General features: G+C 40.4%; 1 protein-coding gene across 1 annotated transcript in view; it reads left to right on the top strand.

Annotated features, from left to right (window-relative positions):
• RSPRY1 (ring finger and SPRY domain containing 1) overlaps nt 1-16,908 on the top strand; it is a 53,561-nt gene that overhangs the window by 13,263 nt on the left and 23,390 nt on the right. The window contains exons 2-6 of the mRNA XM_026652845.2: nt 3,067-3,561; nt 8,114-8,166; nt 10,408-10,520; nt 14,982-15,108; nt 16,821-16,879. Coding sequence (XP_026508630.1) covers nt 3,215-3,561; nt 8,114-8,166; nt 10,408-10,520; nt 14,982-15,108; nt 16,821-16,879 — 699 coding nt within the window. The 5' untranslated portion in view covers nt 3,067-3,214. The remainder of the gene's footprint in view (nt 1-3,066; nt 3,562-8,113; nt 8,167-10,407; nt 10,521-14,981; nt 15,109-16,820; nt 16,880-16,908) is intronic.

Raw genomic sequence — 16,908 nt, 5'->3', positions numbered from 1 at the left:
TCTGCTCATGGCTTGAAATTGCACTTCCTAATTGCAAGTGATCTTGATACACAGAGGAGCGCAGCCCTGCACAGCACCACTGTGACAGGAAGTAGAACAACATTTGCAGAAGTTTCATTCTGGCTGACCAACTTATATTGGGCAGAGTGAGGCCTTTTTGTCAATGGTACTCTTTTGTGTCATGTTTAGCTATTTCATGCAGAGATTGGTGCTTCCCTTCCCCTCTCAGCAACCAGTAATTTGGGAGAGGGGAAAGTTTCCCCACCCCGTGTTCTGTTTCAGATTCCCAAGGTTGTGAAAGCAGAGTTCCCTGTTGGGTATGCTTAGACTCCTTAGGGGCCCCTAAGGGGATCAGCTTTTGCTGATAGGGTTAGTCCTAAGGCTACTAGGTGGTGGTTCACTTTTGAAGCCCAGAGTGGCATGTCTTTTTTTTTTTTCAGATAAGCACAGCACAATCTCTTGCCCGGAGCTGGGAATTCTGTATTTCCTCAGCCATCAGGAAAACCACCTCCTTTCTTGGAAACGTATCTTCCAAGTGAATCATTCTTTCCAAACCACATATGTGCACTGTGGCTCGACCCAAACCTGGGGTCACTCCTAAAAGTGCAGCTATTGAAAACAGTGGAGCAGCATAATACACTGAGTACGATAACAGCCCATATGGTGCTACTTTTCTGTGTATAACTGCTTCGGTGCCCTAAGGCGGTACGGTCCATTTCTGTTACCCTGTTCCATTAGGGAGCCCAACTGTTCTGGAAACAGTTTGCTGGAACTATATCCAAAATAGTGAAGTAATGTCCTTGCAGCTTCTCCGTCCCACACAACTGTTTGCCAGATTGTGCATAAATAATGACTCTGCACTAATACATATGCTGTATTTGACAGGTCTGTGGTGAGGTGGGGTTTAAATATCCTTCTCTCACTCTCCCCATTCATTAGCTCCCCAGCACATCGTTTATTGGTCTTAATTCATTGGTTAGCATCACTCCAGCACTAGAAGTGCACCTGCTCTTGTTTTTATTGATTGTCCTAAACAGTGTCTCTATGAGGGGGGAGGTGCTTTTTGTCAACACCTTTTTATTTAAAAACAGTGGGACGGGATGGATGTATATTAAAATAAATAAATGAAGCAACCTGGGCCTTACATATAAACATTGCACCCTTTTCATCCTAAAGCCTGCAAGAAGAGGAAAGAACATTTGGAGTGAATGTAGGGAGAACTCCATGAGGTTTATCTCATAGTTGCCGCCGCTTATAGGTGCTTATAGGAGAGGGTTTGTGTGGCTCACCCCCCAAATCGCAGTGTCTGTTTTCCTCGCATCTCCTACCTCCAATCCTGAAGATCTGTAATTCGGCCCCCTTGTGCCTGTGCATTATGATACAGTCTTTAATTACATTACTGACTTCTGAGTGCTTGACTTTGCGACCGTAGTCTTTTTAACATGATTGTCATTGGCTGCCCTTTCCCAAGGGAAGCAGGCACAATGCAATAAGACTTAATGTTTCTCACCGCTGTGTTAATATTTTCCTAGCAGAAACGCACTCTGGGTTGGAGTGAAGCTGGGCATGTAGAGCGCATCACACAGTGTATGCAGAGGGAGGGAGGGGTGGGAGTGTGATGCTGTGACTGATTTAGGCCACTTTTTATATCCACTTTCATGTGGCTCTTTTAAAGACTGCAGGGAAAGTTTCTCAAAAATAGACAGGACCTTGGGTTTTTAAGGTTTCATCTGGAAGACCCACAACATCAAAACACTTGGTGCTCAATGTTGGCTGAGCAAAGTGAGATCTTACTCTCAGCTCGATGGCATTTCTGTGTCTGTAACACAGGGTATTTTGAATGCCACATCCAATTTCAAATTTTTAAGGAATGTTCTAAACATCAATGGGCAGATCCCTGGGGGGAGGATGGGGAAATGGAGGACACACAGAGCCCCTTGCATTTGTTGTTGGTCCCAAAGGCTTCACCTCCATAATGGTCTCTGGAGGAAAGAACCAGTTGATAACCGCCGTTAACACCTTGCAGCATAAAAATACCGCTATCTCAGTTCTGTCTATTCTCCCAGTACAGTTCAGATGGTTGACTCTCTGAGTGGCCTATCTCCCAGACTGAAAGACCAGAAATAAGGGGCAGGCACACAACTCCAGGCATATGGGGGTTGGCGGGGGGGGGGGGGGGAAGCGGGGGCAGTAGTGGGGGGGAGAATGACATGGGGCTCTTGCCTTGGGGTGAAGGGGGGCACACTGAGCATCTGACACCATGGTGTGTGTGCGCCTCCCTGACATCAGGGAGGAGGTGTCCGGGGGCAGGGACTCCCTGAAATAGAGAGGGGTAGGAGGGTGGGCACACATGGAGCTTTTGGGGGGAGGTGGAGGGATGCAGGGAGTCCCTGGGGGGTGCAATGTGTTTGACCTCCAGAAGCAACACATTGTGTGACACTCTAGCCCAGGGATTGGCAACCTTTGGCACATGGCCCCCCAGGGTAAGTACCCTGGCGGGCCGGGCCGGTTTGTTTACCGGCCACGTCCGCAAGTTCGGCCAATAGCGGCTCCCACTGGCCACAGTTCACTGCTCCAGGCCAATGGTGGCTGCGGGAAGCGGCGGCGCGGGCCGAGGGATGTGCTGGAGCGGCGAACCACGGCCAGTGGGAGCTGCTATCGGCCAAACCTGTGGACGCGGCAGGTAAACAAACTGGCCCACCAGGGTGCTTACGCTGAGGGACCGCGTGCCAAAGGTTGCCAATCCCTGCTCTAGCCTAAAAGGTTAGGGGCTGTTTCTGCCAGTATTTCAACATGTGCTTCCACAGGTTGAGTTGTTTCAAACTTGCCCAGTTTGCACACCAGCACTACTTGCACACCAAATTCCCAGGCATTTCAGTGGGAGTTCTGAGTACACAAAAACGTCCGGATGTGCCACAGATATAAACTAACGCCATCCAGGCATCAGGTATCTTCAAATTAATTGTTTACTTCGCTATTGAAGGAGGAACTTCAAGACTTGCTTATTACTCAATAAATTTATTGAAACATGATTGACTTCCATTTTTCTTTCTTTTTTCCCCCCAGATGTGCTTCCGGATGACGATGCATATTTTAATTGATGATGTCGGAAGCTAAATCTACAATTCCCCATTCATTCCAGCTTGTTAGCAACACATAAAATGCAAAGACCACAATTCAGGATCACAAAAACATTACTCTGACATCTTTCTAGATGATTGTAGTTGCTCTGATTGTGTTCTATGCTAGCAGAAGCCTTCTCCAAGGTTTACTGCTGACTCTAGAGCAGCACATCCCCTGCATACTGGGAACTTTGGGTGCTAGCAACATGGGCAACTCCTGTGTTTGTCGAGATGATAGTGGTGTGGAAGACAACGTAGAATCCCAGAATCAGCAAACACAGAATAGTAGAGTACCAGTACCTGAAGCAAGAAGCCATCCAAGGGACCCTGTAAGGCCACCCAGGAGGGGGCGAGGGCCACATGAACCAAGAAGGAAAAAACAGAATGTGGATGGACTAGTGCTTGACACGCTGGCAGTAATACGGACACTGGTAGATAAGTAAGTACCTCCGAAAGGATCACTCAATATTAATGAAAACTGTTCCATTGAAAACTTTGGTGCTAAAGATTAAAGAGATCTCTTACTCAGAAACCACCAAGAGCATGCATGAAATTAATATTTTTAAAATAAGAGGGAAGATTGTTTGTCTCCAAAGATCAATTGCATTGGAAGAATTTTGTTTACTTGCTTGTATATACTTCTCTCTGGAAATGGCTAAACAAAACTATAGAGAGACGGCTTTCATCTTCATTAGATATGTGTACTCTTCCAGGTTGCAAATCTAATTTCTTATTCTTAAAGCCAGCACACTATAATTGTTCATATGGTGAGCCAAGTGCTGCACTTATTGCATGCTCAGAGCACCCATTGTGGTGGTTTGTGATACACAAGGATCACAGGATCTGTCCTTGTTTTTGATGGTTATGCTGTTGCTTTCCATAAATATTTAAAAGGGCCTCTAAAGTGTTTGTTTATCATTATTTGGATTGGATAAAAGCATGGATTGGAGAGACCAAAACAGGTGGAAACGATTACCGATGTAATTGCACTTTATACTAAATAGCTTCGGTCTGAACTTAAACTGGATAAATCTCAAGATAATGAGCTTTGATTCATGCGTCTGCATGGGCACTCTGGAATGCCCCTGCTGGAGGAGTCAGTCTGCCTTTCTGCTGAAGGGTGCTGTAAATGGGTATGTGAGGTCCGATTTGCCTTGACATTTATCTTTTTTTCTAAAAACATGAAAAGGACACCTTCAGCTGGAATTTACCTACTAGTGTTACAAGCAACACCTATGATGTGTTATAAATGAAAGCTGTTGAAATGTATATTTTTCTCATCTCCTCTCTCTCTTCCTCCTCCCCCCCCCTGTTTATTTACTTTATGAATTTGACACCACCTTATGGCTACTTAACTCGGTGTGGGTCTTTCCCTCAGCAACATGGGAAAGAAGAACACGTACAAAACCAGAAAAATATGATTATAAACTGTGGTTTACAGAAGGACTCTGGGGTAGGTGTAGTAAATATTGGGGGGGGGGGGGTTGTTTTGTTGGAGTGCTGACTGTCTTGTTTTCTGTTGCTAAATTGTGTTGATAGCTAAAAGATACATTACTTTCTTAATGTTGTTTTCCATATAATTAATTGCTGTAGTTGCCTCAAAGATGTCATGTAATCATGAATGATGGGGAACTGTCCATAAGAAAATCATTTAGGTACCATATCTGTGGAAAAGTTGGAGAACCTCAGACTAGACTTCAAGCTGATAGTGTCCCTTTAAGACCAAAAGAAACATTTCCACTGGACTAAAAAAAAAAAATGCAGTGGAATGGAAGGTTTTGTAGAACATGAGACTGCAGAAACAGAAACTTTCCCCTATGGTGTCTCCAACTCAGAACTTGAGTTTTATTTGAGAACCTAAAAATGAAACTTAGAGGAAACAGTGAAGTTGGCCAATCTCTGTCCAAGTTGAGAAAAGAGGAACAAGTGTAAGCTAAACAGCATAAACAATAGAGGTGGATCTGAACCATGCCCACCTGGGAACCAGATGCAAGCAAGCTTTCTTTGTTCAGAAATAGTCAGATGCTCTCTCAGAGTTAATGTAGATTTAAAAAAAAAAAAATTGTTTAGCTTTTAATTATGTGGTTTTAGTAACATATTTCAGGATATTTGTTTTCTAAAAAATTAGCTTCACGGCATTCTTTTCAAAATCCACTGTCCTGAAAAGTAATTTAAGTCCATTTAAATGGACTATTTAATTATTCCACATATGATTTACCTTTTATATCATGATCCACAATGGACATTCTTTTGCAGATTTTTAACATTAGCTTTTGAAATAAAATCCAACATTCTCTCCAAAAAACACCGTAAGAAACTGTGTTTTTTGTTTTGATTTGTTTTTTTTCGGGGTACCTCCTGTCTATACAAGAATGAAGAATTAAAACGTGCAGTGGTGGAAGGTAGTGTTGCGCAAATGAAGTAGTAAACAAAAATATGTTGATTTTCCTTTTCATCCCAAACACGGGGAAGGATGTATGGTGGAGGGAACAATGTTTGGAAAATTAAAATGATGATGTCTACTACAGACAAGGAAGAGTAAAACGAAAATGCTAGAAATGTGTTTTTACTGTTAATGTAAATTGAAAGAACATCATGGAAGGAAATGCCCACTTCCTCTGCCGGTTGCTCTGAGCATCTCCATCAAACAACACAGTAACAGACTTCCAGAGAATATATACGGTACATGCTCATAAAAAAAGCATTGTGCTGCAGGGAGGATAGAAATGGAAAAGTGTCCATGGGGCCCTCATATGAAGAACTAAGTATAAAGGAATGGAATAAAAAGATAATGGGCAAGCAGTTGCACATAGTGAGAGAACTAATGGCACTAAAATGACTTGATTTATATATTTTCTGAAGTTTATACATTGTCTCTTCTTGTGCCTTGTAAACTAGCCCAGAAAACTGAATCAGAACACCTGCAGAGCCAAATAACCTCTTTTTTTTTCATCATTTACTTCTGCATTTTATTTCTCTGAGCCGTCTATCTTTATATCTTTTCTCTTGAGGTTAATTCAGATTTCAACGTAGTTCCACCTTTTCCGTTAGTGATTATTATCTTTTCTTTTCAATCTGGTTTTAAGGTTTTATGTGTAGCAGCTTGTTCAGATTTGCTTCAAAATACTTTAATATCATGTTAATATTTTTGTGGTAACATAGATTTTAAACTTAAAAACGTTCAACAGGAAATCCAGCCTTTTCTTGTAAGAAAAAGACCAATTTCACCATTCGTTTTTATTTGGAAACCTAATGCTGTTAAATTTTATGCTGCAATTCTTCATAGGTAATTTAAACCGCCTTCTGTGATTTTTAAGGTATGCTAGCTGCACCCTTTTTAATCGGTCTTTTTATATTTTTATTTTTAATCCAACCGTATTTAATGTCAGTTCACACAAACATGGTAGATGAGACTACATTAAATTATAGAGATTGCTTAAGCCCAGGACTGGGAGTGAGGAATTCCTTACTTCTAAAACTGGCATTGCCACAGATTCCCTCTTTAGCCTTGATCAGGTAACATCTGTGAAGCACTCAGGCGATGAGAATTGCTATAGAAGTACTAAGTATTGTTGTTAAAGCTGCAGTTTTACTCTGTTACATGGGTACAGCCTCCATTGTGTGAGGAGTACAGATGAGTAAAATTTGCCATGGGACATAGCTGTTTGTGTGTAGAATAAAGTTGGGATCTCAACATCAATCCCTCTGATGCCTCGTTAATAACATTTTGTCCTTGAGTCCTCATTTTTATCTAATCTTTGTTTTAGGGCATTGAAAATGCATCTTGTTACTTTATTTTCTTGTGCAAAACTCCCTTGTAGGACACTTAATTCCATCCTTAACTTCTAATGTGAAACTTTGTTTAATGCTGCCTGAGATCGAGTATGTGATACTCACGGAATCCTGATGTGATAGTGACTTGTCTAAAAATTCTTAACTTTCTCGGTGGAAAAACCATTCTCACTTAATACCATACTGCCTTTTGCTAGCTTTTCTGTATCTCAGGCTGTTGATCGTTTCCTTCCAACTTATCTAACTTCCTTCTTATCTTTTGAAGTGCCCTTTCACCCTTTCATAACTCTTTCCACTATTGCATGAACAACTCCTCATTCTTCACCTGCTGGTTCTAAATCTCTGATAAATCCTGTGCTGCTTCACGGGAACAGATGAATCAGAGGCATCTATGACATCCTTTGAGCTTTCCCTGTTTTCGTTGCCTTACTTTCTTTCCCACGAGTCCTAAGTTTTCTTTTACCATTTGTTTACAATATTCCAGTATCTTGTATTGTTAGACTTTCCATCTCTCTTCTATTTCTACTTCTAAGTTGTTCTGTATTTCCTACGATTTCACTAGCTGAACACTTGCTAGATTTTGGGGGAGGAAGGAGAAGGGAAGGTGGGGTTAAATATTTGCAGTTTGTTCTCACAAGATCCCTCTGACAGGCCTATTTTCTGCTGCCCTTGATAATACACTGAAGTTTGTAGAGACACTGTGTATTGTTTGACACACACACACACACACACACACACACACCTCTGTTTTTGTTGTTGGTTTTGTTTTGTAGAGATTTTTGGGGGGGAGGAGGAGGAGGACATCCATTTAATCTTCTTCAATGTCTTTCTCTCACAGTCTATTCTTCATTGTGTTTGTGCCCTCTGAAGTACAGTATCTCTTACTACATGTTTTCAGGAACACTTTACAATGTATAGTATTAAACTTTAGGGGCTCTAGATCTTAAACATGCAGATGTAGATCACTGTATATTTTGTTTATCAGCTATTCTGGAAATGCAAAAGTTAACTTTGAGCCAGAGTACAAGTCAATACGCATTTCTATTTCAGATCCAAATAGAGCATTACAGGTTTGCAGTCTGTGTAACTTTTTTTCATAGAGATGAATCCAGTACACATCTGTTCACTGAACTTTATTCTAAGTATGTGGTGGTGATGGTGGTACAGCAACTTTGACCAATGTAATATTTGTCTTTCAGTGACCAGGAACCTCCTTATTCAATGATAACATTACATGAAATGGCAGAAACAGGTATTAACGCATTTTGTTCAGTATTTTGGTTGCAATTGCCAGAGGCAAAGAAATATCTTCCTTCTAAAGAGAAACATATGGCTGCATTACATGTTATATCCAGTAATTCTAGCCATTTGTGTTCATTATTGAAATACTGACTGTACTTCATAATTTCACTGAGCTCATCGTATTAGTGTAAGATGCACTTTCTAATTGTGTTAAATTTACTAAATGAACTGTGCAAAATCAGCCAGCTGACAGCTATAAACTCAATTAACAGGCTTTCTACAATGAGGTACGCAGGACTTTTGTGAAGGGATGGAATTTATCCACATACAGGAAGTGGGTTGCCACACTTCCAGCCCCTGTGCTTGGATAGTGACTGCAACCCTTCCCCTCACGTAGGGGTTAGTGCAGGTCTAGTAGCAGCAATCACAGATCTAGTGGCCGTATCCTCACCCTGTCCCTAAACACACTCTAGATGCTGAGCTGTGCTGGCACAGAGTCTGTTCCTGTCGCTTAGTATGCAACGTCCCCTGCAAGATTGCACCACATTAGACCTGGTACTACATTCCTTGTGGATCCAAAACACCCATAAACTTGGATGGAGGCTAGTTTGCACAAAGAGCTGAGGATTGGGCCCAGCGTACCTGAGGGCATGTCTACACATACACTTGCTGCATGGTAAGCTTGTGTATAAATCTGCGTATCTCAGAGCACACTAGGGAGCTTTTTGTGTGCATCAGCAGGATCCACGTGGACAGTCACTATGTGGCACATTGGTTTACACCCTAGCATGCGGTGCAGTAAGTGTATGTGTGAGCATGCCTTTAGTTTGTAGACAAGTCTTTAAGAAAATACTTAACCTGTTCAGACAGTAGTCATTAAACTTTGATTGGTGAGCAAAATATGTCCTCAAGGCAACATGCAATTACCACTAAAACTTTACCAAGGCACTGACTGGAACTCCTGCATGGTCCATACACACTTGCCCTTAGTTTTTTCAAACCCATCATCTTCTATATTTTCTTTGCTTCTGGGAAAAATTATAGGCCCATCCCTTATTTCTTGCATACCCAAATCTTCCATTGACAATATTCTTGTTACTTTGTCTTTAACATCTAGATTGATGCATTTTTTGTAAATAATTCTTTAAAATTATGTAGTATTTACCTTTGCTTACTTATAAATGGAAATCTTGGTTCGTATATATGAATTGGTGAGAATTTCTGAAAATGCTTTTCATAAGCCAGTAAGTGAACACTTCAGTCTCCCTGGTCATTCTATTACAGATTTAAAAATCACTATCATTGAACAAAAAAACTTCAGAAACAGACTTCAAAGAGAAACAGCAGAACTAAAATTCATTTGCAAATTTAACACCATTAATCTGGGCTTGAATAGGGACTGGGAGTGGCTGGCTCATTACAGAAGCAGCTTTTCCTCTCCTGGAATTGGCACCTCCTCATCTATTATTGGGAGTGGACTACATCCACCCTGATTGAATTTGCCCTGTCAACACTGGTTCTCCACTTGCGAAGTAACTCCCTGCTCTCCATGTGTCAGTATATAATGCCTGCATCTGTAACTTTCACTCTATGCATCTGAAGAAGTGAGGTTTTTACCCACGAAAGCTTATGCCCAAATAAATCTGTTAGTCTTTAAGGTGCCACCAGACTCCTTGTTGTTTTCATAAGCAACAATGGAAAGTCAAAATCAGAATTGACTTATGCTCCCTGCAGTCCCATTGATGTCAATGGGATTTCACAGGGAGTAAGCAGTGCTGAATCTGGTCTGAAGCATGGCAGTAAGTGTAAATTCTTGTTTAACAGCAAGAATGGGCATTGTTCACTTAACTCCCAGAACCAATTCATATGTAACAAATCAAGAGCCAGGTGCTCACAATTGGCAGAATTGTTTCCCTGAACATTTTAAAATGTTCTGTCTAGCATTACCCTGGCAATTGTAGAAATTTACATTCTCTCCAAAATAAAAGCCTTCAGCATATTACAAATTAAAATTCCATAGATCTACAATGTGTATGATTAACTGCACCTTTAATAATACCCATTAAAATATGACATTCAGATGAGTTCAGTAGGGTCACTTTTTTTTTTTAATGCCACTGAAGTGTGATTTTTTTTTTTTTTTTTTTTTTTTTTTTTTTTTTATGTTGACCAGCATGTTTTGAACACTTCTATTTCAATTTTAAATAGCAGTACCATTTTCTGAGAGTTGCTTCTGTTTTGTGGTTGACAGATGAAGGCTGGCTGGAAGTTGTCCAATCTTTAATTAGAGTTATTCCATTAGAAGATCCATTGGGGCCAGCTGTTATAACATTACTACTGGATGAGTGTCCACTGCCAACAAAAGTAAGTTAAATAATGCATGCGTTCTGTGGCCAAACTTCAGCCTGGTGCAGTTGCCACTCCTATGGAAGTCTCTGGGCTGCTTTCACCAGTGATGTGAACTGTGTCCTGAGTGTCAGTTGGCTAAAAACGGATGTTACTTATAAAGTAGGGTAACTTTCAAGGATCTGGCATTCAATGGGCTATTTGATGGTAGAAGTGTTTCAGGAAAAAATGGTGAGAAGAGAGTGAAAAATAGTTTGTGCTTGGAGGGAGAGTAGGGAGGTTTCTTTTGTTAGTTGCTTTTGCCACTATGCTCTCCTTCTGCCCTCTTGGTGTATTACTCCTTGTACATGCCCAGTGAAGGCCAAATCAGTGCAAATTCAGCTGCTTTACCACCTACTCTTCATGTTTTAAACCAACACTTCTTTGTGTCAGTGTTGAATTCCTCATAACTTATCTATGTATAAGACAAAACACTTTTTTTCTCTTTAGCTTACACATTTTAGCCATAAATGGATCAGTATTGTAACTTTTTAAAAAAGCTTTTGTTTGCTGCATACTGACGGTTGGATCTCTTTACTTAAAGTAAGATTAAAATGAATGGCCAGGTGTGTGTTCACAACTGGATACATTGTATTTTACTACAAATAGAAGTCAGTCGTTTAGCTTTTTGCATTTTAAAAACTGAAATGAAGTGGTGTTATTGGGTCCCAATCCCGTGAGGTACTCAGCAGCCGCAGATCCCATTGAATGTAGTGGGAGTTCAGGGCACACAGCACCTCACGTGATTTGGCGTATGTTATTTTAAAGGCCTTTTAAATCTCGGTTTTGGCATGAACTCTTTCTGACACTGGCATTGCTGCAACTTCCATTAGTATTACACTTGTTACTGTGCCAACTTTAATTTTTACTGTACATTGCCACAGGGTGAGAGATTGGGAAGTTTCTAATTCATTGGCTCTTAAATAAAATTATAAACTGAGTAGCTGATGGCTCAAGCGTTGATCACATACTGTAACTGGATAAGGAGCCTCTTTCTTCTGTGGTTAGTGGTTCCAGTCTGCCTCAGTTAGTAGTGAGACAGTCAACACCATGAGTCTGCCGGGTAGACTGAAATAAGACGTGATCTCAGCCAGTTCCAGATTTAAAAACAAACCTACCGTTACAGTTGGCACTAAACGGCCCTTTTGTTGTTGCTCTCAAAGGAGAGGCCAAGTATTAACACCAAATCTTTCAAATGTGGGTGCTTGATGTTAAGCACCTAAATTAGTGGCTTGGTTTTTCAGAGGTATAAAATGCCCCAGTTTCCAATGACTTGCTCAGTACTTCTAAATGGTCTGGTTTTCAAATGCATTAGTTTTAGGCATCCAATTTTGAAAAGGCTGGCCTAAGTGGGACATAGAGAATAAGCTATCTTCTCACCCTTGAGAAACCCCCTCAGTCTCCTACGTTCAGGTTCGTGTGCACGGGGGGGAAGCTTGCAGTGCTGTTGTCCAGCCTTTACCTGTTCTGGATAAATTGAAGACTTTTGTGGGGTTGTCAAGTCAGTATTCCCAACTTTTGGAAAGCTACAGTTTTCCATAGAGAGTCAACCTAAAGCCACATTAGCTTTTTGATGTTTAACTTCAATCTTTTTTATTTGTTTATACTTGCGTTGGCAACTCTGTGGAATAGAGTCTTAAAAAAAGAAGAAGAAGAAGAAGAAAAAAGTCAAAACCGTTAACGTTAGTACAGTTGCAAGCAACCTCTATTCCCGAGGTGTTTGTAACTCAGAAAAAAAGTTATGGTTGTGTGACGGCTTGGATCACAGAAACACCCTTGGGGCTGCCAACTGATGTGCCAAGACTATTTCTGCCCCTGCTTTCCCTGCCAGCCTGGGACTCCAGCACCCTGTCTTGTTGAGCCAGACATGCCAGTCTGCTCCAACACAGACCCAGGGTCTGAACCACGTGCCCCAAAGCTGCAGACGTAACTGAAAGCCGCTTACAGAAGTGTTCCTGTCTTTAACACTCATATGCCCAACTCCCAATGGGGTCTAAACCGAAATAAATCTGTTTTACTCTGTATAAAGCGTATACAGGGTAAACTCATAAATTGTTCGCCCTCTATAACACAGAGAGAGAGAGAGAGAGAAGCGCAGCTGTTTGCCCCCCTCCCCCAGGTATTAATACATACTCTGAGTTAATTAATAAGTAAAAAGTGGTTTATTAAATACAGAAAGTAGGATTTAAGTGGTTCCAAGTAGTAACAGACAGAACAAAGTGAATGATCAAGTAAAATAAAATAGAACACGCAAGTCTATGTCTAAGAAAACAGAATACAGATATAACCTCACAAGTTCCAGTAAGCTTCCTTTTACAGACTAGTCTCCTGCTAGTCTGGGTCCAGCAATCACTCACACCCCCTGTAGTTACTGTCCTTTGTTCCAGTTTCTTTCAGGTATCCTTGGGGGTGGAGAGGCTATCTCTTTAGCCAGCTGAAGACCAAATGGAGGGGTCTCGCAGGGGTTTAAGTAGACTTTCTCTTGTGGGTGGAGACCCCCTCCTCTCTCCTATGCAAAGTCCAGCTCCAAGATGGAGTTTGGGAGTCATATGGGCAAGCCACATGTCCATGCATGACTGTTTTTACCAGCCAAGCCACATTCCTGGGAAGGCTCAGATGTGGATTGGCATCTTCAAGTTCATTGTTGGCTTAAGTGGTTTTTTGATTGGGCACTTAATTTGCACTTTTCTCAAGAAGCTGACCAAATGCTCCGCTAGGCTAGTTAAAATCAAGCCAGTACACAGCCAATATGCATAACTTCGAATACAAAAATGACACATGCATACAAATAGGATGAATATATTCAGTAGATCAGAACCTTTACATAGATATGTTACATGGCATATGTAGCCTAAAACATATTCCAGTTATGTCACATATACATTCATAAGCATATTCCATAAAGCCTTTTGGGGGGCACCATCACAGGTTGTTCTTTCAAAAGTTTACAACTGAATGTTGACTTACTACAGCTTTGAAACTTTACTATGCAGAAGAAAAATGCTGCTTTAACCATCTTAATTTAAATGAAACAAACAATCAGTTTCCTTACCTTGTCAAATCTTCTTTTTTTTTTAAACGTTCCCTTTATTTTTTTAGTAGTTTACATTTAACACAGTACTTTACTGTATTTGCACTTTTTTTTTGGTCTCTGCTGCGGCCTGATTGCGCACTTCTGGTCCCAAATGAGCTCTGTGGTTGACCGGTCAGTTTGTAACTTTGAGGTTCTACTGTAGTTTCACTAAGATTGACTAAAGGCTATGTCTGAGAATGTCATCCTCATTCTAAGTTTAGTTGTACTTTTTCACCTCAAGTCCCTTCCTCAATCATTGCTGGTTATTCTTGCTTTCTTTTCTATGCTCTTTGCGCGTTGTCAGCCTTATCTATTAGTTCTGTTTGTGGCTGTTCTTTTGGGAACACAATTACATTTCCCTGTAACCTCCATCAAAGATCAGATTTTTTGCATGTTGCACTGGTTTAAATCTGGATCAGAATCTGACCCAAAAAGCATATAAACATCAAACTTTATAAACTCAATTACACTAATCTTGTCCAAATGCCCTGCTGATAACTTCAGTGTGGAGAGTTGTTTTTGTTTTAATTAAATGTTGGGCTTAGTTGTGAAGCTGGGGTCTGAATCAGCTCAACTGAAACTTTCCTAAAAGCACGGGGATAGAGGGGTTGAGATGAATCTGGAGTTGCAGTTTGGATCCATTTGTGGAACAATTTTTGTTCTGATTTTGGAATTACACTGGTGTAACTCCATTGAAATTGGTGGGAGTTACTCTAGATTTACTCCAAATTTAATCCTACATTAATAGCCAGAGGAAACGAAGGCTCAACATAGGTTTCTGCTAGTCTTTCATACTTGTTTAAAAGACTAGCACAGTGAGTATAAGCAGGATATGCCATTAGAGAGAGAGAGAGAGAGAAAGATGGTGTGGTTTTAGAGTCAGCAACAGCATAGTTTTGTAAAGTGGACTCGGGTGCTATTTCCATTTTTGTTATGCTCAAATCATTTTTTTACTGTATTTTCAATTTTATAACACAATCAACTTTTTTTTTAAATAGCATCAGGATATTTGGAACAGATTAAACCACTTTGGTGGCAGTCCTCCCTGTTTTCTGCCATCTATCTTACTGATCCATTGAAGTTAAGGAAACGTTAATATTTCTCATACAGTTGACAGCACATCACTTTTGAGCAACCGGACATACTGTGGCTCATTTGGCAGTAACCAATGAATTAATGTAACTCTTTAAGATAAATTAAACTTCTGGTCTGCTTTAAAACAGATAAACTATCACTTGGCATCTATAATATTATCCTGTTAGCATTGATATTGAAGCAGAGTCATTGAGTTGTATTGAGTGACTGAGTGGAAAACAATGTGTTCCGTAATTCCTATAGTGTTAAATAGCATTCTGTCTTTGTTTTAGGATGCATTGCAGAAATTAACTGAAATATTAAATTTAAATGGAGCGGTTGCCTGCCAGGATTCCTGTCACCCTGCCAAACATCGTAACACAACTGCAGTACTGGGCTGTTTGGCTGAGAAACTAGCAGGTAAGCAGAAGGAGCAGTCTGAAAGCTTAACTTTGGGTTTTCTATAGTGTCACAGCACAGCAACGTTCAGAGCTGACTTGGTAGAACTGAGGTCACGTTTTGGAACAAGGAGAGATCTTGTCTCCCAGCTCGGACCAAATCTCCTGCATGATCAAAATACTGATAAGGCTTAATTTCAGTAACCAGCAAACAGCTTGGCTCTGAACTTGGATTTTACTACACTGAATTCCCTCAATATTTGATTTACCAAATAAAACCTCAATCCACACGTGTATATATTTCAAGTATCTGCAAAGTAAGATTACCTGACACACAGCCTTGATGAGGCAATTACCAATGGAAATGTTTTTACAGGCCTAACCTGGGTGGATGAGAGAATTCTGGGAACACATTAGCCAGTAGGCAAGATGATGATAAAGGACCAATTATTCTTATTAAAGAGAATGCGTGGAAGGATAATGGATGTTCTTTCCACTGTCATTCCACAGACAAATGTTCTTCTGTTGTAGTTACCTGAAGCAAATGCTCTTCAGCTACATTATTTAAAAGGACACTGAGAATTTACTTTTTTAAAAGTGACTTTTGTTTTTATGGGTCTCTTTATTCTCCACTTATTTATAATGCCCTGCTTGAAGCTGAAAGTGATGTTTCCATTCCCTTCTGATTGTTGCCCCATTTGGCAACTATATTTTTTTCTTTCTAGGGGTGCTTGAAATTAACAGGTCTTTTTAAAATTCCTAGTTTGTGCCCCACTGTTGATATGAGCACAGTTCTAAAAATAGCATTTAATTATTGCTTCAGAGACTGCACTAAAGAGCATACTACATTTTTGTGTAGGTCCTACGTGAACAGTGACTTTTGATGTAGATATTTGAAATAACGACAATTCCTCCTCCTTGCCACCCTCTCGATACCATAGGTCAAAATAAGACCCTATGTTAGTTGACCGTTTCCATTTGGTTAGGTGAGAGCAGATGCTTCTCTAGAAATCCAGGCAGTGATGGGGTCAATGCTGTTTTATAATAGTGCTTTTGTGTGTGTACCAATTTGTCACAGTTCATGGATTTTATGAAGCAGAATGCCCTTCCTTCTACCGCACTACCTTAAGCAGATAGCGTTCCTGGGTGTTTTTAATTGGTCGGTTGCCACAATGCCAATCGCAGATTGGGTGACTAGGCATCAAGCTGGCAGTATTTGATCCTGTGGGCATTACTCATTTTGTGCCAGTGATTGAGGGAGCTGATCTTTTTAACCTTGATTTATTAATACAAAATGTCTGAGAAACTACCTGCTTTACATAAATATACACTGGGGATTGTTTTCAAAAATATGTAGGCATAAGTGTTATCAGATATCAAGGTGACAGGTGTCTTTATAGTAATACTGAAGATAATTAGAACTACACAGGTACAGCTATGGCACATGCACATGAGTATTTGTGCATAGAAAGGGAAGGTAGATCCATGACACTGCATTCAGATTCCTGATTTATGAGCACATTCATAGTAACTGCATGCCTAAATTAAGCATACAGTAGAGTGTACATTTTTTGCTTGTGTGCAAAAACATAGCCCTGGGTACCACTTTAATTTCTTTTTGTAAATGCGAGGTCTTTTTCAGGGTCCAAATGCCCCTCTTGGTAAACTTTAATTGATGTGGAAAGATAATGCAGCAGTTCCCATACATGCATTTCATTTTTAGTGTTCTTGCAGGTCCTGCAAGTATAGGCTTACTCAGCCCAGGAATACTGGAATATTTACTGCAGAGCTTGGTAAGTATCCAAGCACAGTAGCATTCTCG

Source organism: Terrapene carolina, unplaced genomic scaffold (genome assembly GCF_002925995.2).
Source record: "Terrapene carolina triunguis isolate 2854851 unplaced genomic scaffold, T_m_triunguis-2.0 Scaffold130, whole genome shotgun sequence".
Classification (NCBI taxonomy): domain Eukaryota; kingdom Metazoa; phylum Chordata; order Testudines; family Emydidae; genus Terrapene; species Terrapene triunguis.
The sequence above is the reverse complement of the archived record's forward strand: the minus strand, read 5'-3'. Positions and strand labels throughout refer to the sequence as shown.